The 27711-nt window shown below is 35.6% G+C and overlaps 3 protein-coding genes across 9 annotated transcripts in view; 1 reads left to right on the top strand and 2 right to left on the bottom strand.

Moving 5' to 3' along the window:
* Positions 1 to 234: 234 nt before the first annotated feature.
* On the top strand, positions 235 to 5295 carry LOC140666294 (tRNA endonuclease ANKZF1). The gene is made up of 12 exons (XM_072893313.1): positions 235 to 550; positions 1403 to 1600; positions 1666 to 1991; positions 2169 to 2283; positions 2378 to 2523; positions 2609 to 2834; positions 2902 to 3159; positions 3328 to 3519; positions 3710 to 3992; positions 4089 to 4230; positions 4331 to 4504; positions 4618 to 5295. The coding sequence occupies exons 1-12, from the start codon at positions 403 to 405 to the stop codon at positions 4789 to 4791; spliced, it is 2382 nt and encodes a 793-aa protein (XP_072749414.1). The 5' UTR covers positions 235 to 402; the 3' UTR covers positions 4792 to 5295.
* Positions 5296 to 6012: 717 nt separating this feature from the next.
* LOC140666297 (uncharacterized) lies at positions 6013 to 9601 on the bottom strand. Its single transcript, XM_072893322.1, has one exon. It carries the CDS (start codon positions 9599 to 9601, stop codon positions 7715 to 7717), a length of 1887 nt encoding a protein of 628 aa, XP_072749423.1. The 3' UTR covers positions 6013 to 7714.
* A 334-nt stretch (positions 9602 to 9935) lies between these two features.
* Positions 9936 to 27711, bottom strand: part of LOC140666295 (uncharacterized) — a 38254-nt gene continuing 20478 nt past the window's right edge. For 6 of the 7 annotated variants that reach the window (XM_072893319.1, XM_072893314.1, XM_072893316.1 and 3 more), the window contains 11 exons: positions 26676 to 26828; positions 19143 to 19268; positions 18751 to 18990; positions 17798 to 17926; positions 16573 to 16702; positions 14751 to 14873; positions 14203 to 14292; positions 13351 to 13480; positions 10821 to 11039; positions 10341 to 10432; positions 9936 to 10081 (listed from right to left, as the gene is read on the bottom strand). In XM_072893319.1, coding sequence (XP_072749420.1) covers positions 9941 to 10081; positions 10341 to 10432; positions 10821 to 11039; positions 13351 to 13480; positions 14203 to 14292; positions 14751 to 14873; positions 16573 to 16702; positions 17798 to 17926; positions 18751 to 18990; positions 19143 to 19268; positions 26676 to 26828 — 1573 coding nt within the window. In that variant the 3' untranslated portion in view covers positions 9936 to 9940. The remainder of the gene's footprint in view (positions 10082 to 10340; positions 10433 to 10820; positions 11040 to 13350; positions 13481 to 14202; positions 14293 to 14750; positions 14874 to 16572; positions 16703 to 17797; positions 17927 to 18750; positions 18991 to 19142; positions 19269 to 26675; positions 26829 to 27711) is intronic. The other variant, XM_072893321.1, reaches the window with a different exon arrangement.

Below are 27711 nucleotides of genomic sequence, written 5' to 3'. Positions count from 1 at the left end.
TATAAACTACGCCTTAACTATGACTGTGAATATATATTATTGTATACACACACACATACAAGACATTTTTACATAAGAATTCTCTGTAAAACTTGTCTGTGAAATAAAATTCTATTGAACAAATGTTTAAGTTATATTTATACACACGTAATTTTTTCATAAAATTGGTATGTATTGATAAGAGACGGCAAGGTCATTTAAATATCCCGCTCGATGGCGACGTGTTTTTGTATGGTAGTAGCGCAGGATGATGTAATCGTTTCGCGGCGCGAAAGAGTTGCGCAAGATAACGAAACGGTCAGTACCGCACTGTCTCGGAGTAGCATTCGTTGACAACTTTCTTCGTTCACGTCTGTCGTCCTCCATCGTCGGTCCGTCTTTCGTTCCGTCAACTCTCAGGCCATGGCAACCAACAAGGCTCATCCGCTCTGTAAGCAAGAGCCTGCAAAAGAGGATCATCAGACCTGTAAGATACACAATCCGGACGACTTCCACCGTATCACCAGAGGAATCAAAGTTGCCCGATGCATGCAATTGTCGTCTCCTTACGGTAAGCTCGTTTTTCAGCAGCTCGCCTGACACATCGGCAAAGCTATTTTGGAACAGGATAAATAACAGGAGACAATTTATTATCAATCGATTATGCAGCGTATATATTCTGTCCTAATGATAAGGTCGTGGTTGGTTTTTATACAGTTCACGTTTTAAACAGGACAGATAGACAGGGTGTTCGAGGGAGAGAAAGAGAAAAACAACTAAGGAAGCGGGGGATATAATTGAAAAAAACACACGAATCATTCATGTCTGGGAAGAATATGGAGAGCACTAGACTTATTTTCAATAAAAGGCAGACGCAAAAATAATTATATTACCTTTCAAAAATTTGATTGATGCTCGATGAAGATAAAATACAATTTGCTTGAGTAAAACAAAAAAAATGCATATATAAGTATAACACATTTGTTTGATCTTAAATTTAAGAATGATTTTGGCTCTTTTGTTTCCGAAAAATTGAATTTTAAGAACATAATATGTTGCTATAATAATAATATAAGGTGATAATGGATAATTAGATTTTTTGGAAATATATTGTAAGAATATATTGATTATACAAATTTAAATTATCGTATCACAGGTGAAAATATATGATGATATATGAATTAGCTTTTATTAGCGAATGCAAACTTTGTCTGTTCGATATAATCAGAGTAAAAATTAATCAGTAGGAATTTAATCAGCGATGATATAGAGATTTCTTCAGGAAATATAGAAAGATAATTAAAAATTTTTAAAAAATATTTTCAAGAAACTATCAGTTAATGTTGAACAAAGTAAGGGAAATATTGAAGCTAAATAATAATGGTTGACAATTTCCCCACATGTAGAATTTTCTGCTTTGCAGTGCCTGACAACGAACAAGAATTGAGTCAACTAGTAGTGTCGGACTCCTTGTGTTGTTCTCATTGTAACGCTGAGTTTGAGGACAAGCCACAACAAAGACTTCACTATAAGTTGGATTGGCATCGTTACAATCTCAAGCAAAACCTGAACGGCTTGAAATCGATTAGTGAGGACAGCTTTAATAGGATAGCTGGCGAAGGTACAGTCTGAGATGAAGTACACGGCGATATGCTTAAGACAGTACGACATGTGCGAATTTTGTAGGCGACATGTCTAGTCTGTCTGGTAGCGAGGCAGAGTCCGATACCGAGGACGATGCTGGTACTTCGGAGACTAGGGCCTCATCTAACGAGCAAATCAAGAATGAGACGGCAAGTAAGAGCGGTTCCACATCTGCCAATAGATCTAAAAAGACGTCGGAGAGACGCGGGAAGGCAATTGAGTCGGACATTTCGGACACCGAGTGCAACGACGAAATGACAAAGGAGCGGAAGCTGCAGATTGTTGCCAGTCGTCACACCAAGGTGTTCTTCGAGAACGATGACGGCAATATATTTAGTATCTATCGATGCCTACTGCATCACAAGAAGGTTTGTTATTATTAATTAAGTTATTATTAATTAAAGACGTACCTAGAGATGTAGATTCTATTAGTATACTTGATACATATGTGCCCAACAAAATATTTTCTTGAAAATATTTGGTCTACCTTGTCACTTGGCGTGCTCTTTACTTGCCAGATCGGGAGATATGCAATTACGTTTTAGGACATTCCCGAGAAAGACAGTGAAATGATCACTCAGGCACTCGACAGCGGCAAAATGTCCAAGTGGACGGTTATCATGGTCGGTGGTGGACACTTTGCTGCGGCTGTATTTCAAAGTACGCATATCTTTGTATTAAGAATATTTTTTACGAGTGTATAATTATGTTTATAATAATTATTACATCGAGTTGGTTTGACGTACTATCGCAGATGGTGAACCTATTGTACACAAGACCTTCCATTCTTATACTGTACGGGCGAAACAAGGCTTTGCTCAGAACTCTCGTACGAACGGTAATCACGCGAAGAGTGCTGGTGCCAGTTTGCGAAGATATAATGAGGCGTCGCTTATTCAGGTATATTTTCAAAAGTACATGGAATTACAGATTTATACTTTATGCGTTTAAATTGGCAAATTATGTAACAATAATTCTTTTTTAGCATGTGCAAGAGATACTGGAATTATGGTCGACGCATATCAACAATTCATCGGCTGTTTTGTATCGAGCAGTTGGACCATATAATCGCATGGTTCTCTTTGGCGGCAAGAATCCTCCCTTAGATAAGAACAATTTTAGAATAAGACCACTGCCATTTCCTACGCGTAGAGCTACGTTCAAAGAAGTCAAGAGAGTATACGATATACTGAGCACTATGGAGATTTATGGTAAACGATTATTTATTTTTTAAATTTAATATGTACTGTTCAGACACTTAATAATAGTGTATTTTAGGCTCAGCAGCAGATTTCACCGACTCTTTTCCCAACTCTCCGCGACAACCCATGCGTAAGAAAGTTTCGAAACCTGAGATAATGAGCGAAATACCAGAAGGAGACGTCGTTGCCGAACGTAATTCTAACGCAGGTAGTACTCCCCAGGAGAATGATAAACTTAAAACACCCGCACAGTCTACACCGGAGAAGCAACACCGGAGTTCTCGTCATATAGACAGAGCGAAACCAAGGAAAAGTCCGAATCGACCGCTGCCAGGTAAACGTTAATGTGAATTATAAGTATATATATAATCCGAGAATATATGGTTTTCTCTATATCAGAAATGCTGTACTTATAAATGATCATTGTTTATATAAATATCTTTATATTATACTTTTTCATGTATTTTTATTGGCTGATATAGCAAATCTCATTATTTTACAGATATTATTGTTAGACTAGCTCAGTCATCCTCCGAGTCGGAAATGGATGCGCAACTTCCACTGGCCACTTCTTTAGTTGAACAAACTGTTGAAGTAGACTTTTGCGAGAATTTACAAGCTTTTCAGGATACCGTACCAAAATATATGAAGAACAAGAAAGCTAATCGGCAGAAGAAAAAGGTGAAAAAAGATGGTAAGGTTTATTTAATAGATGACTTGTACCAAATTAATTTGTGACGTTTGCAGTTTGTCGCAATAATTCAGAAATACGAAAAAATATATAAAAATAGTTTAAATATAAAGAAAAAATTAAAGTTGAAAGTTAGAAAAATTATATTAATGTGTATTTTATCATTTTTTAAAATGTTTGATATTGTTTTTAGCTCCAGTAATCAATGAAGTATTGTTGGATGCTAGAACCAAGCTATGGACTGCATGTAAGCAAGGTGATAACGATCTATTATCCTCAGTCATCAATGATCTGTTAAACAAAATTAAAGAATGCGAAGAGAAACAGAATAAAAAAGATATTGCAATTAATGGCACGACGTCTAATGATACTTCTGTAAACACGGTTGACGTAACGAAATTAGTTAATGATACCAACGAGGATGGTAATACAATGTTGCATTTAGCAGCACTTGGTGGATACTGTGAACAAGTATGGTGCGTGTTATTATAATTTATTATGGAAAGGGTTTATTATTTATTTTTTTAAATTACACTTTTAAGTAACTTTTACATAACTCGATTTGTCCTTAGGTTGTTGTTAGAAATCGGATCTGACCCCTGTAATAAGAATAAAAAACTACAGACACCTTATGCCGCTGCTAATGATAAGAAGACTAGAAATACATTTAGAAGATTTATGGAAATTAACCCGGACAAGTTTAACTATCAAAAGGTATTATTTATAACAGAATATTGCATTTATATTAAAATAAATGTAATTATGTTATTTACAATTATTTAAAAATTGTTTTACGTTTATATGTTATTTGCAGTCTCAAATACCTGGACCACTTAGCGATGAGATAGAGCAAGCGGAGGTGGAGAAGAAGAGACAGCAACGGAAATTGAAACGTTTCAAGGAAAAAGTCAAGAGGAAGGAATTCGAACTGAAGAAGCAAGAGGAAAATGAAAAGCAAAGATTCCTTAATCTCAGTGACAAAGAAAAGGTGCGGATGTTAAAATGTTTTTCTTTAATAATTAACATATAATAGTTGTTTTTTAATGTTTGTTTAGCATCAGTTTGATACTTTACTTCTTTTTTTTTTTTTTTGTTATATAGAGAGCATTAGTTGCGCAGAATCGGATGTTAAGCGAAGGATACACTGTAATCTCACGGTGCTTTCAATGCGCTATTGACATGACCAACAAAACGCCTTTTGAGTACAACGCCAATCGCTTCTGCTCAATGCCGTGTCTCAAGGAGCACCGTCTTCACAATAAATATGTTATCTGATGGTGTATTATGTCTAGTTAGAAAAACTTTCTTATTCCAATTGTGCATTCGCAGTTGATAAAACTGGTGATTATTAATTTGTGGCAGTGTCAAAAGAAACTGCATTTATACATGAAGAACTTATATCGAATTAATTTGTAAAAACTATTTGAAATTTGTCACAATAATTGAAAAAGAAGAAGAAATTTCTGTCATTTACATGCTGAAGGGAAGAGAACGGAAGGAGATAAAATGTTTTATAATAAATCACAACTTTTAGAACATATTAATAACAAAAGTTTCTTAACTAGTTTTTAAAAAGAATACTAAATATAAAATTGAATTTATACATACAATACATATATGCAGGATGTTCCCAATTTAAATGGCGAAACTCCAAAAACGGTAGGGGACTGAAAAACTAAAAAAACGAAAACTTATTTTCTCTTTTTACAATTTTCTCCAAAATGGAGTAAAAACGAGTAAATCTTTAAAAGATCTTTTAAATCTTTGTCTTAGTTTATATATATATATATATATATATATATATATATATATATATATATGTGTGTGTGTGTGTGTGTGTGTGTGTGTGTGTATGTATGTATGTATGTATAAAACGTATATTTATAATTTATACACATTCACACATGCATGTATGCACAAATATCAAGATGTGTTAATGTAAAAAATTATAATTTGAGAAATAAGGATCTTTTTCAGGCTATAACAATGGATTATATATTTCGATCTATGTATAATCGGGTGTACACAGAAGGCATGTCCTTTTTACAAATTATAATGCATCTTTTTATCCATATTTTGATTTGCTAATATTTGACATCTTTACTCACGTATTAAATGCTATATATGTATATAGGAGTAAAATGCATACACACTGCTAAAGATAAATAAAGCTACTCAATACTCACATACATATTCGCATTCGGAATATTCGCGAAAAAATTATGCATGTCTGTATATATATATATATGTGTGTATATACTATATATATATATATATATATATATATATATATATATATATATATATATATACAGGGTGCTTGAGTTATAGTATATATATTTTTTGATGAACAGAGAGTGGAACAAATTAGATGTGTATCAATAAGAAAAATATGCGCTTTAAATAGTATCAAATGATGAAAATTATATATAACCACTTTTTAAACTTAGATCCTAAGCATATGTTACTTAAAACATATAGCAAATAAAAATTTTCATAAAATTTCACACGTTTTATTAAATTTTTAATATATATTAAAAATATTAAAATCGTTCATAGATGATGGAAAAGCTTGGTTAAATATTATAAACCTTCAGAAAACTTAGAAAATTTGATATTATTGCGGAAACCGAAATTTGAAAAATGTTTTATGAATTGTTCTGTTTAATAATTAATTTAGAAATAATGAAACATAACATAATTTATTCAGTTAAAAAAAATTGAATAAAAAATTGTAAAATATTCCTGAGAGAATATCTTTTAATTCTTCTCTCTAGTTTATTAATTAAATCTACATACTATTCATCACAGAAACACCCTATATATATTTCATCGCTTGTAAAATCTCGTTAATGACTAGTAACAGCAAAAATGAACATCCGCGCGCGTTATTATAAATAAAAATTCAGTTCGCGATTTATACGATGCTCGTAATAATCGCAGAAATAAAACACGATTTCTGCGAGCGAAAAATATCTCGACGGAAAATGAAAAATTTACACACTCAAAGAACATCGAACGATCTTACAATTTCTCTAACGATGCAACGGTATACATTTAGCAATATATGTATAATATATTATCACTCCCTATAACCGATGTATATACAAGCTGGACTGTTTTTACACTTAATTTCTACGCGACTTAATTTCTCTCTCGACGCAAGCATGATAAAAATAATCGCACACACTTCGAGCTAACGCAACACGTGCTGTAAATACACGTTGCACACAGAACGAGCGAACGAACACACGTGGATCGAAAATAATCCGGAATAATCCGGATTTATATCGTCGAACGATTTGGCGAGGATCGAAAGAGAAATTCATCGTTCGAACTTGAATATCGCGAGTCTTCGATCGCTCCTTACATTCTACTCGACTTTTTGCTCTACGCATTTTTTGTGTTTTATGATATTATTTACAAAACAGAAGTTACTTTTTTTTTTTTTTTTTAATTAATTGAAAAAGTCGATAAAGCACACAGATCTGAATATTATTTAGGCTAAAACGCATGCGGTATATATTTTGTGGTCCACTGTTTGTGCAAAAATAGGTATCCGCATTCGGTCTTCACTTCTCTGATTCATTCTGATTCATCGGACGAGATGACGAGAGAGAGAGAAAAAGAGAATGTGCAGTGTTTTTTAAGTACAAAATATTGGAGATTCTCGAGATAATCTCTCTCATCAACCTCTCTTTTGCATCCACCTTGATTGCTTACGATCTGATTCGTTTGATGTATATGCATTTTGGGTGGTTTATATTTTATATTCTCTGTTCAGTCTCTTAACGTTGCTGTGTGTAAATTTGGAACAAAAGAAAATAATTTTATTCAGGTTTCCTTCTCGTTAAAATCGGTTGCATTTGGCTGTGTAATGGAATGGTCTTGTGTAATTATTTATAGCTAAAATTACATACTCCCTCTAAATCGGAAAATTAGAAATCTAAAAATTTTTTTTTCTCTTGTAATGAACGCGACTACGTAATTAATTAATCAGCTAAATTAATAGTTTAATTATAGTCTCTTGAATTTTATATTTATTTAAAAAAGGCGATAACGACAATATTTTTAAGCTAAATTAAAACTGAGTTATAAATTTTTTTCAATAATTTAATCGGCGGCAATCACACGCACGCAGAGCGATCGAATCCAGTGCGGCGATTCATGTCGAGATGACGAGATCTTTTCCACCCGATTAGATCGACGTAGAATCGTCCGTGTCGGTGTCGTCGCCGTAAAGACCGCGACCGTCGGTGTTCGTCCAGGAGGTCGCAGTGGTACCGACCTCGTACCGGTTCTCCTCTTGGGCGTTGTTGGACGGCACGATTCTCACGTAAGTCTCCCTGACGCCATCGAGGGGTTGCTCGATCTCGATCTTGATGCTCCTCTCCTCGCAGCTGGCTGACTTGGAGCGAGTCTTCTCCTCGGGCTTCTTCGTCACCGACTCGATCGACTCGAGCGAACTCTTCCTGCGGCTGTTCCTGCGATTCGTCCTGGCGATCTGGTCCTTGGCACTGGTGGAGGTCTTTCGGCCTATCCTTGGGCTCTCGTTTTCCAGGTATTTGCGGATCCACTTGGGCGTCTCGCTCGAGTATGCCTGGACCTTCTTCGCGTACTTGCCGGGTGTGCTCGGCAGGATAATCGGCACCTCTGTCTCAATCACCGTCGTGATCACCTGCTCATTCTCGTCGAAGTTACTTTCCAGATATTTGCGTTTGGGGGTGCCACCCACGCTCAGCTTGCCGAGGGTCGAGACGCTGCCGCTTTCATCGCTGCCGGACGTCTCGTACGTGTACGAGTAGTGTCGTTGAATGTGTTTGGGTTCCTGCTGCTGTTCCAGCTGCTGATCCTGCTCCTTGGCTTCCTGCTCCCTTTCCTCGCTGGCTTCTTGATTTCGTCGATTCTCCTCCTTCTCGATCTTCTTCAGCTTCTCTAGCGCATCGTCAATCGAGTATCGCGGCGACTTTCTGGTGGCAAACTCGGTCAGCTTCACTGGCGACAGCAACGACTGCCGCAGATTGCCGCCGATGCTGTGCCGCTGTCGGGCAGGTGGATCTAACAGTCGGCGCAAACTCGAATTTCTGATCTCCGGCACTGACATTCTCTCCCGGACCGGAATCGGCGGTGGTTTGCCAGACGTGCGCCCCGTCTTCGCCATCTCCCCGGCTTTGGGTGGTGACGGCGACGTCGACATTTTCCTGCCGATAAACGGGAAGTCCGGCGCGAGGAATCGCCTCTCGCCGGGCGGGAAGATCGGCGAGGTGCTCGCTACGATTACGCTCTGCAGGCCCTCACAGGTGGGGCTCTTCAGCCTGTCGGACGTTATTCCAGTGAGCTCCTCAGTCTTCATCTGCTGATGCTCGAAGATCGGCGAACTCGCGATCGGTAGCAACCGCGACTTGCAGCTATCCTGGCTGTCCAAGCTGAAGCGCTGCTTCGTAAGCTGACTGTCTAGACTGAAACGTTGCTTGGGCGTACCAGCGATCAGTCGCAGATCGTTCTGGGTCTCCAGCTCCGGTATCGAGAACCGATCGCGATTGAACTTGACTTGGGCAGCACTACCACCTAGATCCTTGATGTTTCGGTATTTGGAACCGATATCCAGCTGGGACAGGCGGTCGCGCTGACTCGCCTGTAGAACAGGAGGGACGAATCTCTTGTGTTTAAGAGGGAAAGGCGGTGGCGACGGGGAATGCACGCCGATGCCGCCTACCTCGCGGTAACCGCTGCTGAGACACGGTTGGGAGAGCCGTTGCTGATGCACCCGGCCGGGATAGTAGTCGCCGGTGACCAGGGTGGGCTGCGACAGTCGTTCGCGCTTGTCCTGCCGCAGGATGAATCTGCGCACGTCCGGCTGCGAGAGCCTCGACGAGCTCCTCTCCATCGTTAGACTGCCACGTGGACTGACATTGCCGCTTAGGGCGTGCACGTTCGGCGTCGAGAGTCTTTCCTCCTCGTTGATGCTGTTGTCACCCGAGGCGGCGCGCAGACTGGTGTAGGACAGACGGCCGACGCCGACACCGCGGTTCATGCCGAAGAAATTGATGCCGCTTAGGCTGGAGTTGAGGGTCGGCTGTGACATGCGAATTCGACGATCGGGCGAGCCGCCTGAGCGTCGGTCATACGAGATCAAGAGGGTCGGCAGATTCGGCTGCGAGTAACGGCTACGTTGACTTGGCGAGTAGCTTGGCGGACAGGGGGTGGTCGAGTAGGTGCCCGAGTCCTGGGACTCGATGCTCGATTGCGACTGCGGCGGCACCTTGACCGGGGTAATGTGCAGATTCGGATGGGACAATCGGTTCTTGCGCCCCTGACCCGGACGCCTCAGGTGGTCGATCAGATTCGGCTGGGACAGACGGACGATGCACGGGTTCGGGCACCGATTCAGATACCAGAGGTCCCGACGAGAGTACGGCTCGCATCAGAGGGTGCCTTCCTCGCGCAGGCGCCGCATGAAGACCGGTCGCACGTCCTCGAAGAACGACGGCAGGTCGAGCTCGGCGGCACGCGCGATACCGCCGTCCTTGCATTCCAACCAGTACGTATCCATGAGGCCCTTGCCCTGCGCAACCAGAAATCAAATTTCATACCGGAGAGAAGAATTGGGGAGACCAATTGAAAATTGTCAATTGCAAACGGGAAAAGAAATTATTAATTCATGACAAATTTTTTGTCAGCGATATAGTGTTGTTTTTTACGACGCAATTTGTGAGTGTAAAATAGGGAAAGAAATCCGCGTCGAGAGAAAAAGAGAAAGCAAGATAAATTGATATATATTATATAATATAATATAGAGATTTTGTGTGTGGAAAAAAGTTTACCTTTACGTCAACGAGGCCACGATGCTCGATCTTAAAACCACCCACGGCATCGAGTGCCTTCTTCATTTCCAAACTGATATGAATCCGCAGGGCTTGGATAAAAAAATATTGCGAATGTTATTATTTAATTATTTTTACTTATTATTTAATTAAATAACTATTATTTAATATTATTAAATTAATTATTAGATTTAATAATTTACTTAATTATATTATATTTAATAATTTAATTATTTAAGATAATTTTAAAACGACACTTTAACAATTAATAGTCAATTAATTGAATTACATGTAAAATGAACGTTAAATGTAAGGAGAAAAGGTACACAAGATGGAATGCGAATGAGATTACTATTCAAGAAATAATTCAGTCGCGAAGATCTTAATGATATATGCATTTAATTAATCTCTATCTTTTAATTATGTCTTCAATTTTAATAATATAAATATAAATAAAATTTCCGAAGAAAAATAAATTACCTTCACCAGTTGATTCCATGCGACTCGCGGTGTTAACCGTGTCGCCAAAGAGGCAGTAACGGGGCATCTTGCTGCCGACGATACCGGCGACGACGGGCCCGGTGTGGGCCCCGCTCCTTATCTGAAGTCGTTCACCGGGACGTTTTGGTACCTGGAAGACGGACGAGGCCGCGAGCAGATCTAGCGCCATTGTCGCGATCTCGGACACGTGCTTGTCACCTGAGCGGAATGAAATCGCAAACGAACAAAATGAATTGGAAGAACAATGTTGTTCAACACGACGCAAGCACTATAAGTATAATATATAGAATGCAAAATCATCATGAAATGAAATATTTATTCACATGCGTGAAAAAAACCTCATCTACCATCATTCAATTTAATTGCTTGCGTAATGCGATCTTTTTATCTCATTATTTTTTGGTATAGAAAAATATCGAGTATTTGCCAAGGAATTTAAATAAGTATTTAATATAAATTTTGAGTTGAATCCTCAAAAATCAGTACAATTTTCTTTAGTTTTTTTTTACCCTTTTATCTCATATAAATTATAAATCAATTTTTCTTTGTAAATATATCGAATATCATCAAAATAGGTTTTATCCTTGTTTATATTATAAGAGTTCGATGAAAGGAGCAAATTTAATTGAAAAATATATTATTGTGTATTTATAAAAAAATATTTATGTATATTTATAAAAAAATATATATTTATAAAAGAAATAACTAAATTCTTTTGCAGAGTTAATTTGCCGATCATACCAAACTATGCAGATTAAAGATTAAAGAATGAAGATTGAAATTTGATAATCAGAAAAAAGAATTTTTCTCTCATTGTTCTAATTAGTCAAATTTTAATTTTAGATTTTCAATCTTTAACGTGTAGTCGGATTTAACGAAAGGTGATATATTTCGTTTGTTAATACTCAGTTCAAAAGTTAAAGAAAAACATTGAATATTTTACACTTACTTTATAACACGTTACTTAAATGTTTTGTGCCAAAGTGTTCAATGCTCATTTTTTTTGCACAGTGGCTTTTGTTTATACACTGTTACCTTGTACTTATTCGAGCGATAAATCTCGAGCGAGGTGACAGCAAATGTGACCCTTTTGATTAATTTTCAATGTGCATTCAATTTTAGTTGCATTCTCAGTTGCTGTATTTAAGACTAGAATTCTTTTTCACAAGCTCCAACATGACCATTTAGAAAATTATAATTACTGTAGGACAGACATATTTGAGAAGATCTAATGCTACAGGATCGAAATTTGTTGAAACTACACGAGATAACGATACAGGTGACAACACCATCGTTTCTGTCAACGTGTTTTTAATATATGGCAATTTGTCACTACTTTTATTTTACTGTATGATTGAAGGTAGGTATTGACGTCATATCTTTGGTAAAAGTATCTGTTAACAGTTTAAACATACAACTGTTAAGTGCATTAAAAACATTTTTATTGGAAGCTCAATCGAAACAATCGCAGTAAATTTATTATTATTATATTGACATCGTCGTTATCAACTGCATTCTCAGCAGGATCGATATCGCAGAAATGTGTAATATTAATAAAAAGAGGTTTACTAAACACGTTGCAAGACACTTGGTTAACTCTTTACCGTTTAAATATTCCAGTTGCTGCTGTTATCAATGTACAATCTTTTCTCAAGTGTTATTATATACTGTATTCGGTGTATCTCTGTAATAATAATTTGATGGAAACATTATTCTTCTACACAGAATATTTGTCCTGCTAGAGGTTGTTTGTTGGCAATATCTACAGAATACAGAGTTTTCGTTGATGATAAACACTATAAGATTAAACGAAGCACATTTGGGCCTACTTACTTTTAAATGGTGCAAGAATCTCTACATTTATTGTTGGGCTATCGACAAGTTGAATTAGCGCTTTTAAAGTATATAAGATTAATCTGTGGTATATGATGAGATGTTAGTGTGATGTAACATTTTAGAGAGATGTTATTTAAACCTAAAGAAGCGTTGCCAATTAAACTCATGAATGAACTCACTAGAGATGAGTGTTAAATTATTTTTCATTTTAATTTCTAACTCATTTTTGACATTTTGAGTAGCCAAAGTTATTTAATTGGTCTCTCAAAATTAGGATGAATGACCTAAATTAAACCAAGTTATTTTTAACATTTTTATTTTTTTATTATATTATATCACATATGAAGGCAACGAACAAAGAAGATAAAAATGAAAGAGAGAGAGAGAGAGAGAGAGAGAGAGAGAGAGAGAGAGAATTGGAAAATTTGTGAAACATATTAAATATTATATATATATATATATATATATATATATATATATATATATATATATATATATATATAAAGGAAATCTTTAGATAAATATAGAGATTAACACAGTGAGAATTAAAAAGTTTAAAAATTAAGAAATTTATGTACAAAAAAATTTGTGTGACAAACGACACGTGTACTTTTACGATAGTTAGCATGCTACAAGGCTGAAGACAGCAAGCGGAATTAGGGGGGTTTCGTACTTTTACCATTTCTAACGGGCAGGCCAGAAGCGACCATGTAAGAATCCCCGATGGTCTCCACCTTGTATACGTCGTAGCATTCGATACGCGCGTCAAACAATTTGTAGATCGAGTTGAGGAACGTCACTACCTAAAAAAGAAAGAAGAAAAAGTATGGTTCTCATTACGCGTATTATATCGATATACTCCAGATTGTAGATCATTCATCACGTTTCGCTGTATATTTTGCATAAAATAAAAATTATTTTTTTGCGATATATAAAATTCCAAATAGAATTAATCCTCAAACTGAACACGTTTTTTGGCACTCTAATCCTGAACGCGTGGGTAACTGGAGTCCGGGTTAATTTTTGTACTCTAAAATTACTTAAAAAATTCTAAAAAAACTTACACATCTTCTTTTAAGGCTAAACTAAAAATTTATGTAGTAGAGTTAAGGAAAAAATATTTTTAAATACTATATTTTTGTTATTTGTTAGATCAAGATTTGGAAACATAGATGTTTTATATAAAAATGGCACGGACACGAAAGACCCACGTGTTCAGTTTGAGGGTTAAATATCAAAATAATTCAAGCAAATATTTAAATGATTGAACCAAATAATAGAACGTAATAAATAAATAAATAAATAATAACAATAACAACGAGACGAAAGCGTTTCCGCATTGACGGATGAATGATTTAATGCCATAATGCGATTCGAAATTGTCTTGCGTGAGTTTTGCGTGGAAATTTGCGCGGTATGCGCGCGATTTCATCATCACGGCGGCATCGTGATGGAACTTTCACGTAATTTAACAACTTGCTTCATCACCGATCGGTCATTTTAGCGAGAACAGAATGAAACGCACCTCGAGGGGTGTATTTTCCGCGGCGATTTCTGTGAAGCCGACTATGTCGCTGAAGTAGACAGTCACCGCCTCGTAATACTCGGCCGGCACCTGTTGAACAAAAAAAATTTATAGATTGTAAAAAATGAAAATGTCGCAGAGGTGAATGGAAGAAATTTATTTTCTCGTTATTTTGCGCAATCAATCATTTACGAGTGCGAAAAAAGTCAGGATCAATAACAAGTTCAAATTGGAAGTGAATCAAATAATTCAAGAGAATGAAAAAACTCTGATTCTGAAAGATTCATAAATCTCTTACGATTAAATTAAAAACCGAAGTAACTTTTTTTAAGGAAATTTAAAATAGGAAAATTAAATAAAAAAAAGGGAGAGAGAGGAAGATGTATAAATATAGATTAATGCCTTTAAGATGTAAAATTTAAACAATTTAAGATTTTTATAAGATAATTAGTTCGAGATATATGATTTTAAGTTGAATATTGCATTTTCAAATTTGAACAAATTCTGATTTGAAAGATTTAAAACAATTTAAAAATTTAAAAATTTACCTGTTGAGTCTGTTTGAGTTGCTGAGCAACGCTAGGTGGAAGCATTTGGAAAAGCAATGTGTCGCTCTTTCTCTTCTCGCGCTTGAGTTCACGTGCTTTTTGCGCCAAATTCGCAGCGTACATCTGTAATTAATAATAGTTTCACTATAATCACATACACACACAGATTAAGATAACCATATTATAATAATATGCAAATAAATGCAAGAATATTCTCCTGTTGCTACAAAAATTTACATAGTTATGAAGAGAAAACCTTAAAAAATTAAAATTTAAAAAATCACAAAAAATCACATCTTTTTCTCTTGAAGATTTTTTATCCAAATTTATTATTTTTGTAAATTTTACAAGTTTTGAAAAATTTAAACCGCTTCTGCATACAAATTCTGGATGTAAGAAAGGTGCGTGATTTTTTCACAAATAAATAATTAAGGAATTTTAATTGCCTATTAATTTTTCCTATAAATAAAATTAACGCTAAGAGTCTCACAAGTGACAAAACGTTTTCGTTTAAGGAATTTCTTATCGCAATCGTCTTCAACCGATTTTCGATTAAGACGTCAATCACCCGATGCACCGTTTATTCGATGACGCGACTTAGTACTCAAAAATACGGAATCAAATTATGAGATTCGCCGCGATACGAACTAACACGCGGTCGTGAAAACTTTCCATAATCCTTTTTGCAAACTTCACATCCGGCAACGAGCAAATTAATGTTGACAAGCGATATCGGAAGGATTTATTCTGTAGCGAGTTTTGAAATTAAGATGAATGATTAAAATAAAATAAATTTTTTTTTCCGCCAGAAATGCCGTCTATATTAGATAGTTTAAGGGATAAAAGGCATTTTTGGGAATTTTTTCAAAGAGGAAAATAATACGCAAGAAAAATTTTTTTGGGCATTTATTGCTCAATTGAATTTATTGAGCACATTGAACTATATAAAAAAATTTTCTTTTAATTTTTAATGTAAAAATTGAGCGCGTAATTCCGCTATTTTCCGTACGCGGTTTCGGATCGAGTGCCAAACAGTGTGCACGTTTACTCTGCAGTGGTTAAAGCTGGAACAAAAAACCAGAAAAATTTATAAATATAATAAAAAATTTATTTTCTACATAACAAAACGTAGCCGTTTTGAGAAATAGGCATTTTTGTTAAAATCGTAACGATTTGAAGAAAAACTCATTTTTTTTGCTTAAAAAATTTAAATAAAATTTGAATAAAAAAAACAATAGCGGCGAAAATTCTTCATATATCGCAAAAATCCTACGTAGCGGCCTAAATAATATTGAAATAAAAATCTGGTTAAATTTCCAAGTCGATCTAATTTAAATTGGCGACGTTAGGCTGCACACTGTTTCGAGAAAAACGAGTTTAAAATTTTTCGTAACAATTTTTATTATAAAAAGTGAAAAAAGGTTACATTAGTATTAATCAGCGCGACATCAAATAATAGTACCTTCACATCAACAAAAAAAATCGATTTTTTGAAAAGTGTCAAGATTGTGTTACTCCTTTATTCTCAATCATTTATAATTTGGAAATTATTATTTGAATAATCTAATAAATATATATATATATATATATATATATATATATATATATATGTATCTATTTCTAGAGATAGATACATTTTAATTAAAAAAATTAATTAGAATTAAAAAAAAATTGATTTTGAGTTCTCCGTCAAGAAAATCCGCAACGAAAATTAAAATCTATGTTAGACACCCGGTATACAAATTGCTATGAGCGATATGTATGCAAGAGAGTCACATGTGGCATGAAAGGGAATCAAATCGACGGCATTTGAATCGCAAACCTGAATGGTAGCGACGGCGTTGCGCATCAGTATGATGATAATGGGTGACACCACCAGCACCAGAACGACGATAGCGATACCCGCGACTTCCTTGTTGCTCGCGTCTTGCAACGTCGAATTGACATAATCCCTGGAGACATAGGTGTATATATCACATTCTCTCTCAATGATAAATACATCTTATAGATAATGTATATATAATAAATAACATAATTTCTCTTTATTATATGTCAGATAAATTAATTGTGACAAATCAATTTACTTTGCAAATTAAGAGAGTTGATATAATTAATAAATTCACTAAATTTTTTTGTTAACATTCTACTTTGTGACAGTTTGATACTATTTTATATACTTTAATATTTTTATATATATATAAGATATAATTTAGTATTATATTTGACAGATTTATTACTCGCACTTGACAGCGCCGAAAGATTGTATGCACATTGCAACAATCTTTCACCGCAATATTGCAAATTCACTGCGAAATTTTGCTGCATTATTGCTACGGGATTGCAACAACGTTAAAATGTCCGTCTTTTGGAAGATTGCAACGAAATATTATAGCAATATTGCAATGTTATGAATTTGCAATAATGCATTGTCACTGCAATCGTCAACTAATGTTGCATATAAAAATTTTTGTTTCTGATAAATAAATATCAGAAGCATATGGACACATAAAATACACAAAAAAAGTTGGACTTAAATGTTTGTAATAATTTTTTTATCTAAAAAATATTATACATTTACATAAAATTATATATATATATATATATAATTTATTATATATAAATTTATAGTATAAATTATAATATATTTCTTAGATATTATTGCAAACATTTATTTCAAGTTCAACTTTTTCATATTTTATATGTTTCCTATACGTTTTACCCTAAAAATATATAATTATAAAATTTTGATTTAAAAATGTTTCCGAAATATTTATATCATGTCGCAACAATCGTGCTGATATTTTGTGGACTTATATCTCTGCAATATTTTCGTAATGTTCATTGCAATTTGCAATATTGCAACGTTGCTGCAATATAATTGCAGTATTCTCCATATTTTGAAATGATACGATAAATGACTCATCGAATAATTTATCTAAAGGAAGATCATTCTTTTGAAAATCTCTGTTTCGCACTCTGTACATGTCCGTCGTGTTTTATAAGTCTCACCGGGACGGAAAAACAATTCCATTATAAGAATTCGCTACCTTATCATGTGACGCAATTCCCGCTGCAGTTTACGCAGCTCGTCGATGTAAGTGGCCATCGAGTCGAAGTAAGCGATTGCATCGTCCACACTCGGCTCCCTTTTCTGATTTCGCTGGATTTCGTCTCGCCTGAGGAGGGAATACACAATATTCACGTATTTAATCCCGTCACGTATTTAATCCTGTCTTCGCGCGTTCTTTATTGCCATAATCTATCATTCGTCTATTACGCTCGTAAAAACGTCTTTATTCAGGAAACACTTTTCCTAAATTATTAAGTTGATAGAAAAGTGTCTATAATTTTAGAAATACAGTGGAGAATATTTTGATATATACATATAGAGCGCATTTTTATTCTTATTTTTTTCGTCTTTTAACTGTAATTTATTATGTTTCCTAAAGTATGGAGAACAATATAAGAATTTAGATAAATATGAATCATAATCTCAATTTAATTTTCCGTATAAAATACAATATATTTTCTTATATTATTTATGAAAGGCATTTTCCTTCTGAGAATTTTAGCTGAGACATCTAAATTTCTTCAAAATTTCAAAGCAACGTTGCCTTTTCAGAAATTTATAAAGAAATAGGAAATCCAATAACGTTCTCCTCCAACGTTATTAAGGTTGATTCAATATACGTTGATAATATTATGAAATAAAAATTTGTCTATATAAAAACTCTCTGTGGAAAAATAAATGTCAAATACGCTTCAATTAATTGTAAGACCGCGTGTACGTTCAAATGATGAAATAACAACAAAGGTTTATTTTAATTGTTAAGCTTAACTAATTAACAACAACAATTCATGACGCAATATTTTTACAAAACTAAAATTTTTTTTAAATTGACAGTGAAAAATAAAGTATAAGTGTCAACCGATCTATTAAGGTTTTTTTTATTCGCGCGGCCAGAGGACGCGAAAGAAAAACGCGGAAGACGTTTTTTACCTTGCCTTGATCTTGTCGTATTCGGGCATGGTGCGCGTGAGTTCGTCGTAAAACATCTTCAGGGAGGGAACGTATGTAAGAGCGGCGTTGAGGAGATCACGTCCCAGCGCTTCGTGGCGAACGTAACTAACGTAGTTGTCCCCGGGAAGGAGACCGCGACCAAAGTAATTGATACCCTCCACGGAGGCGATACCGAGGCTCTCGATGCTCCGCAGAAGGTTCTTGAAGGCTATCAGATACCTGAAACATTAAATGTGTAAAATAAAAAATTAAATAAAAAAGAAATGTTGCAGAAAGAGATAAAAAAAAAAGAGAGAGAGAGAGAGAGAAAGAGAGAGATTTAGTTGGATGTTTGTCGTCTTCTTTTTGCAGAAAGCTTCGACAAGACTTACCTCCACACCCCGCTATTGTCCGTCTCCTTGATCTGATTAGTCAGATGATCCAGCATAGCTGCGTTCACGCCCGTGTACCACGACATTACCTCGCTGATGCTGCTCGCCTCCGAGCTTATCTTTCGCCTGTAAAGGAACGTACGAATGAACTTTGCACTCAATTCGATCATCTTTCATGTGTCATCACGTTATAGATTCGATACGCGGTCGATACACAACGTCGGAAAGCTACTCGGAATTATGATTTTGTCGTGAATATGATAATCGCGTAATGCGAATGTAATTGCGTTTCAACGTGACGAAATAATCTGATCGAGTCACGTAATCTGGACATAATGTTTTTTCTTATTTGTCGATTAGCCCGATATTTATTTTTCTCTCAAAACAGGAAATTCTTGCACTAGAAATAGGGTAAACTTGGGTAAGATGGCCATAGTTTTTTAAAATCCAAAAAACATACTTTTATTTTTGTTATTTTTTAATAGTGTTTGGCATATTATCTTCATTGAAGCTTAAATTACGTAACATTATCGAAATTAAAAGGAAAATATTTCATCGAGATATTTTATATTATCAAAATAGTACAACATAAGCATTGGCCATCTGACCCAACTTTTAAGGAAAAGATGACCATAGTGACGGAAAGATGGCCATAATATTTATAAAAAAATGGTGAAGACGCAAAATAAAAATTATAAGTCATATAACAATTTACATATCTTTATAATATGTCTAACGTCAATTACGATAGCTTAACTATAATTTATTCGACGTTATAACAGTTTTTTAGTGGACAAATGAAAAACTTGGTAGGTAGTCAAAAGTAAAAATATGATATAAAATTCACAATATCGTTATAACATAAACTACTGCAAATATCGATCTTTGATAATGACTAAAAAAGCGCACTATGTAGCGATTATTGAAAAAATGATCGCCCATGGCCATCATACCCTCGTTTACCCTAAAACAATACAAAAAATCTAGACAAGAGATTCGAATGAAGAATATAATCGATCTTTTCGAACTGTATGTAAATATACATAGAGCAAATGTATTGATATATATATATGTATATTTCCAGGCTTGAGCAATCAGAACAATTTAAGACTCAGTTTAAATTTTAAATTGTTCAATGATTTGAGAAAATTCCGAGCGTTATTTTTAATACTACTATTTAAATACAATTTCATTTGCATATTAGTTCCTGCTTCGGAAGTCATCGGTAGACGATTTCGCCCCGTCCGAAGCGACGATCTAAAAAAAGAGTCCTTCGAGAGATCCTTTGGACAGATGGAAGTCGCCTTGGAGGATTCCGCACGTGGCGATATCGGTCGATAATGACACCGGTAGCTAGACCTTCGCATCTGTTACGTGGGTTTGATCGACGCGTTGAACGTCGCCGTGGTATCGGGGTGAGATTTAACCGTGGACAGACGCGACGAGATCAGAGGGAAAAGAGGAGAACGAAGGGGGCAGAGAAGAAGATAGATAGAAAGGGAGAAAGATAAAGCAAAAGAGAGAGCGAAAGAGAGAGAGAGAGAGAGAGAGACACACACAGACAGGAGTCTAAAAATACTGTTTATTGCTCCAAATGGGCGCTCACGCGCTCATGTGTGACGACCTCTTCCAATGCTCATAAAGAGAACGCGAGAGACGGAGAAGAGCCAACAACGAGGAGAATGAAAGTAAGAGGAACAACGATACGGAGAAAGAGATAGATGAAGAATTTTATCACGAACGTTGCTGAGAGTGGTTATTCTCAAATAGAAAGAAGAAAGATATACACATAAGAATCATTGTGATGTGACACACAAGCGCATGCACACAAGTAATAACGTTTCAAGTGACTGCTAGACAAACTCGATTGTCGTACATTAAATTGTAAACAAACCCGTGGTAATTTAATGAGAGAGGACGAAAGAATGAAAGAAATATGCGAATATATATTTGGCAGAAGGAAAGTTTGAAAAAAAAGTTTTATTACGCACTTTGGGGTAATATTTCCTAAAAGCATTAAGCAGAAAGAAATAAGAATCTCTCTTAAATAACAGTAATAAAAAGAACATAAATGGCAAGATTAGGGGACCGAGAGAATATATTAAAAAAGAGAAGAGAAATACTTATTCTATTTTCTAGAGAATTAAAATTCGAGAAACTAATAATAAATGTATGTGACGCGTATATAAAAATTAATTAATTGAGTGTCAAATACGTATATCTTTGAATCGGATTCAAGAGAGGAAGAAGATAAATAATATTATCGAGTGTCTCGAATACAGACGAATGACAGAAACATATTTTAGAATTTGTAGACGAGAGTCTCTCCCCTAACAGCCATAAAATAAAAATCCCACGAGGAGCATGAAAATGAAAAGCAGGTGGAAGTTGCTTGTAGAGAAAGTACGGGAGCAATCCTTTACACCTTTTCGCATCGATCGGACACCCCGACATGAGATTTCGCGCGCCCTTTTCGCGCGGGCTTTTTTCGAGAAAGAAACGATTGTTAGAGCGGCTTGTTATCGGTTGACACAAATGCGTCGCTATTTTCTGCGTATATATATTCGTATGATATCCGTCGCAAGTACGACTCGTGCGGCCTCCTTTTCTGCTTTATTTCCGCTTGCGTTCCTTTCTTTTTGTTCGGTCGCCCGAGGATTCTTGTCGATGCCGATCAAGATTTTTCTTTCTCCAAATAAACGCATCGTTCCTATTTAAATGTTCAACTCTGAGATTTTTCTGACATTGGTATTTATTTCAATTCGCATGCAAGTGTTTATAATATTTATATTGAAAATTTAATTTCTACATTAATTTCTATACAATATATTTAGCTAAAAATATTGGATTTTATTGTTGTTGTTGTTGTTTATTATTAGATTGATTTTTTCTCACTCTCTGTTGATACGAAATAAATAGAAATTGATGAAATTATTAGAATTTTAAAATTTCTCCATAAAATCAATTTAACAGCGTAAAAAATTAAAATCATAAATTTATGCTCGGTAGAAGTTACCTTGTAATAACGATGGCTTCGCTGCGGGCATCAATTATTAAATTGATCGATTAATTAGTTTCTGTTGGAGAATTTCTCTATGAATTTATATTTGCAGATATCTGTTTGACTGTCCACATTCGTTTCGCCAAAATTATCCTCTCGAAAAGAGAATGTGTATGTATGTTAATTACATTTATCAAAACTAACTCGTAATAGAAAGCGCTCTTAATTATTTGATTTTGAAAAAAACACGAGATCCACTCCTCCGCTCTGCGTGACCTTTTACATTTTCGAAGATAGATAGACCGCGATATAACGCAGAATAACGGCATGCATTTGTACTTTTTACCACCGTAAAAGGGAGATAAAAATACACGGCCGAAGTGTGTTTCGAGAGAGAAGTTATGTCGCGCGTGAATATAACCGAGCCGAAATTTAAGTTTTCGCTGCACAATTCTGGGATACAATCGGTAGTGCCATTGTCACGTGGATCGAGAGAAAGAGAGAAAGAGATTAGAGACAGAGACAGAGACAGAGAGAGAGAGAGAGAGAGAGAGAGAGAGAGAGAGAGAGAGCCATCGTACAAAATATTCTGTCTTGATACTTGTCGGCCTGGCCTTCCCTATATCGATACTTTATCGCCCTATCGATTTATTGGACGTACGTGCTCGACAGTCGCCGTTTTCACTACGCGCGCGCGAGAATGAAAAACGTGCCTTTTATAAATATTGCCCCGAGCGCGACACGTTGAAATCGGCGCGATTTCAGCGAGTCCGCTCGTAAAGTGCCAATCGCCCGGCTGACAGTTACATGATCTACCCTAGAAAAAATAGAGAGAGAGACGCGAAAAGATCATTACTTCGTTGTTAACGAATGTTCGCGTAACCGACGTTTCGTAACTAATTAAGAAAATTCGTGGCTTCCAATTGTCGCGCAATCAATGAAAATCCAACGTGGATTTCGACAATTTAAAGAACGGAATTATCTTCTCTTACTTTGCGATTCGGTCAGAAATTGTAGACGTAACATAAAATATACAGAATATTTTATATTACATTTCCTTAAGAGCAGTCTGGAGAGGATATGTTGCAAGAATATGTTGAAGGATATGTTAAAAGAAAAATAAAATATATTAGAATTTTTCTTCAATTCGGAGAATATTAGAGAGATAGCGGGCAAGTGAATCGGAAATTTTATTTCCAGATCGTTTCGCTAATGTTCTAAGGAAATTCATATTTTCAGAACACTGAATATATTCCGAGAACATCCGCGTTCTCATCACGTCGCCAGTTAAAAGGATCGTCAGGGGCATTTGCATTCGATTTTACGAGATCCGCTCCGCTCGGGCGAGGAGAGAGAGAGAGAGAGAGAGAGAGAGAGAGAGAGAGAGAGAGAGAGAGAGAGAGAGAGAGATAGATGAAGGGTTAAATATTTTTATCATCGATCGATGCGACAAGTCGAATGCGACACGTCGGAGGGGCTATTATTGTATAAAAGCGTGTGCACACGCCGCTCGCCCGTGTCTCCGTGTACGCCACACCTTTTGTGACCCTCCTCTATACATATATAATTAGACGATAGGAAAAGAATTAATCGACAGACGTGTTATGGGTGGGCGTTTCCGATTAAAATTGCCCGTCATTCTGCGTCGTCGACGCCAAAATCACGTTAATTAAATCGTTCGGATGCTATTGTTCGGATTAAAGCGACAGTAAAAGTGCGCCGTCGGCAGGTGAATGACAGAATTTTTAATTTTTAATTAAAAGCTTACACTAGATTGACAAATTTTTAATTAAGAGTCTTTTTAATTTTTTGACACACAAAAGATAAAAGAGCTCATCGTTTCTTACAATTTTTTTAATATTTTGTCAATCGCTATAGCTAGTCTGTGACAATTTTAAATTGAAATAGAAATTAAATTAAAGGTTTTATAATTTAAATGATTTTTAATTTTAGAAATTTTTTGTGACAATTTTATTCCTGAAAGAGAGAAAGAGAAAAATTTAAATCGTATCTAGTGATTCAATGTATGCACTTGGCTTTCAGCTTTAAAGTACATTCAAAAATTCCCAGCCGTTTTCATCGTATTTATCGTCATTTAAATGTCATCGAAATGTTAAACGACAAGCCATCGTTTGCTTTTTCATCGTCAAAAAACTCCATCTTCCAAACGTCAAAGCGAAATAGTATGGCAAAAAAGCCATTGCAATTCTAAAAACTTAAAATCGCTTGTCGAGGTCTTCGCATAATATTTTCGCAAAAGGATCACTAGGTGGATTATCAGGCGAAAACGCATGACGTTGCTTCATGCTAATTAAAGCCCCTAAGACCCTAATTAAAAATAATTAATTTTTTTCCTATCGTAATCCCTCGCTTCGGCAACCTTGTCTCGTTAAAAGCGTGCGTGTGAGTTTTTTTTTTTTTTTTTTTTTTTTTTTTTTTATTAGATACGCTCCGTCTCCCTTTTTCAACGGAAAATAAAGTAAAAACACTCATGTGTATGTTGTTGCGTAAAATATTGAAGAAACCGTATTTCGCCATTTTCTCGGAAGGAAAGTTGAGAGGTGCTACGTAACCTCTGTACATAAATGAAAAACTCTGTATCTTCGCGCGTAAACGTCGGCATAATTTTCTTTTTCGCGGGGAAATTAGAACCGTTCCCTTTTCCACTTCCGCTTGTTCCTGTCCTATTTCCTCTGCGAGAAAATACGATCGCGACGACCTCGTCGCATCTTGCACGCGTTATCTTACGTTTGATGTACCATTTGATATACCACCCTCTGCTGCCGGAGAGTTTCTCCCGCGTGTCCAACATTAACGATGAAATATCGCACCACCCTCCATTATCGAATCACGTCGCCTACATCGGAAATTCCGATACTTTTCTATACGTATGTGTGTAAAAAGAGTAAAATAAAAAAAATTGACGATAAACTTTCTCGACAACGAGAGCTAATTTTACGCAAAACGTCGCAGTATAGAATTTTACTAGCGATAAAAATTATTTATATATATATATATATATATATATAAATAATTTATTCATTTCTTTCGAATAATTTTTTGTTAATTAATATTGAAGAAATAATGACTTTCCGTTTGGTTTTTTGAGACACATCCTTTTCACTCGGAAAGTTTGTATAATGCATTAAAAAAAAGATTATGTTAACAAGTGATAAAAAAAATTAATCTATAATACATTTGAAGATTTAAATTTGAAAGAACTGACATACACCATATTTCTTGAGAGATGTTTACCTTCTTTAGCCGTTCCTGATATCGAGCATTTGATCAAATATTGGAAGCCCTGTTCTCGGGATACGACTCGATGTCTGTGCGAATATTTACAAATGGGATACGAAGCCCGCGAGTGAAAGAGCGAGAGACAGAAAGAGAGAGCGAGAGAGAGAGAAGAATTTCCTACTCATAGTCTGAATGGAAATTCAACAAGTGTCTGGACGAGGGCTCGGGGAAACGGCTCCGGGTTTTCGCTGTAACTTTCCATACAGGCGGCGGCGGTGGGTGGTGCAGCCTCGCAGAATAGGGGGTAAAGCTAACACGAGAATTAACCGCCATTTATATGTACCAACGCTCCTCAAAGCGATACTAGTCGCAAAGAGCCTGTAATTTGTCTTAATAATTACCGTTTGTGAAGAGCGGTCGCGTCACCGCCCTTCATCGCGCGGTGTAATTATCGTGTAATTAGTGGAGCGGATATATGTAGCGCGTAAGATGCCTTTTAAGTTAATTAGGTAAAGATTGCTCACGCACGAAAACGTACAATTCCTGTCTGAGAAAATATGACGACGACTGAGACGGGAACTTTAATCTTGAGTTTAAGAGTTTGCATATTTATGAAAAATAAACCATTCTTTCTCGATACTTACTTATTCTAATAATAACTCTTTTTCTTTTCATATTTAATTACTTTTAGTTCTGTAATATTCATCTAAATAATAAAAATAAAGTAAGAAACGGGTTAATGAGAACAATAATTAAGGCGCAAGATAATTATTTGTGAAAAAATCTTTAATTGTTAAATATTCAAACCTTTCGATCCTTTTTTAACTATGATCCATTTATTTATAAGATTAACCGTCTCAAATTCAAAATTAAACTTAATAAATTGAAAGAAAATTAAATGACGTAATTTTACAGTCAGTGTATAAATACAATAAATAAAATAAAAAATATTTATGTGAGGGCTCTAATGAAATAATAAAAATAAAGATAGATAGACTTACTTTATTTACCTAATAAAAATAAAGTAAGAAATAGGCCAATGAGTCGACTTAAATATTTATTTAAAAATGGTTGTTTTTAACTCGTCGACGGATAAATTATTCGTCTTTTCTACGCACGCTTCGCTCGATAATTACTCGAATGTCATCCGAGTGAAATGGTGCACGAGGATGCACGAGGATCAACATAATTTAATGAACTATAGCCAGATTTTTGCGGGCGTAATTTCACGGTTGTCGGCCACCTTTGTGTCGGGCAATGCTCGAGCGATCCTCGGGACCGATTAGATTTACCTGAAATCTTCCAGGCGTGCCTGGAAGGCCTCCTTGCTCACTACGTCGTACGTGTGCGTCTTGCTCTCATCCCTGGGTACGGACACTAGCGGCCACGTGCTCATGTTGTGCAGATCCTGATCGGTTATGGCGAATCTCTGCGTCAGATTCGACCTGGTTGCCGGACAAATAGTGAAGCGAAATTAGGAAGAAAGATATATAGTTTATTGGAATAACAAAAAAAAATTTATGTTGCGAACGCGCACAGCAATAAAGGTGACAGGAATGACTGACAAAGAAAAATTGACAAAAAGAAATATAACGAAAATATAAACAATATAACGAAAGTTTGTACAATAAATTTAAAATTGTGAATTATGAAAAAAAAGTCGTCTTCACATATTTTGATCCATCATTAATTTGAACTTAAGTAACTCAGTTGATTACATATTTTATTATATGTTTTTAGATTTTTTTCGACCTAGTTTTTACACAACTGTGCATAAAAAATAGAGAAAGTTTGGTGTTTGTGAAGAAAAATTAGTCAAAAAGTCGAGAAGTTCGCTTCCAAGAGATTCAAAGTAAAACCGCCGAACATTTTGCTTTTAATCGATTCGCAAAGCTCTCCAAGCTCTTTTAAATTGTTCACTACTACTTCGGTATTCCAAGAGGCGTTTGTTTTGCAGAAATGTGTTGCATCTACGCGGGTTGCATCTCGATTGCGAGACTGGAGGAAGCCATCCGTTCTCATCACACGAAATGCGACGGAGTGGCTTCTCTGTTCGATCGATGAAGAAACAAACTTCGTCGCTGCTTCGAGGCACGTGGCCGGATCAACGGAAATTTAAAATTGCTCTGGTAGAACGATAATTACAAGGAGTGTATCGAAAATACAAAAAAAAAAAAAAAAAAAAGAAACACTGAACGAGAATTAAATTGCATTATTACAGAAACGAGTTTTTCAGATGTTAATGAAGAAATACAACTTTGTTGTTATAAATAAAAGATTTTAAAATTGAATGACAATTTAAGAATGAGACATTTTTGTAAAATGAAA

Source organism: Anoplolepis gracilipes, chromosome 5 (genome assembly GCF_047496725.1).
Source record: "Anoplolepis gracilipes chromosome 5, ASM4749672v1, whole genome shotgun sequence".
Classification (NCBI taxonomy): Eukaryota; Metazoa; Arthropoda; class Insecta; order Hymenoptera; family Formicidae; genus Anoplolepis; species Anoplolepis gracilipes.
This window is presented reverse-complemented; position numbering and strand designations above follow the sequence as displayed.

Coding starts and splice junctions, on each gene's coding strand:
- LOC140666294 (XM_072893313.1), top strand. CDS start 403: ATGGCAACCAACAAGGCTCATCCGCTCTGTAAGCAAGAGCCTGCAAAA. Junction 551..1,402: donor GCAATTGTCGTCTCCTTACG/GTAAGCTCGTTT, acceptor TCTGCTTTGCAG/TGCCTGACAACGAACAAGAA. Junction 3,160..3,327: donor TCCGAATCGACCGCTGCCAG/GTAAACGTTAAT, acceptor ATTATTTTACAG/ATATTATTGTTAGACTAGCT.
- LOC140666297 (XM_072893322.1), bottom strand. CDS start 9,601: ATGTCACAGCCGACCCTCAACTCCAGCCTAAGCGGCATCAATTTCTTC.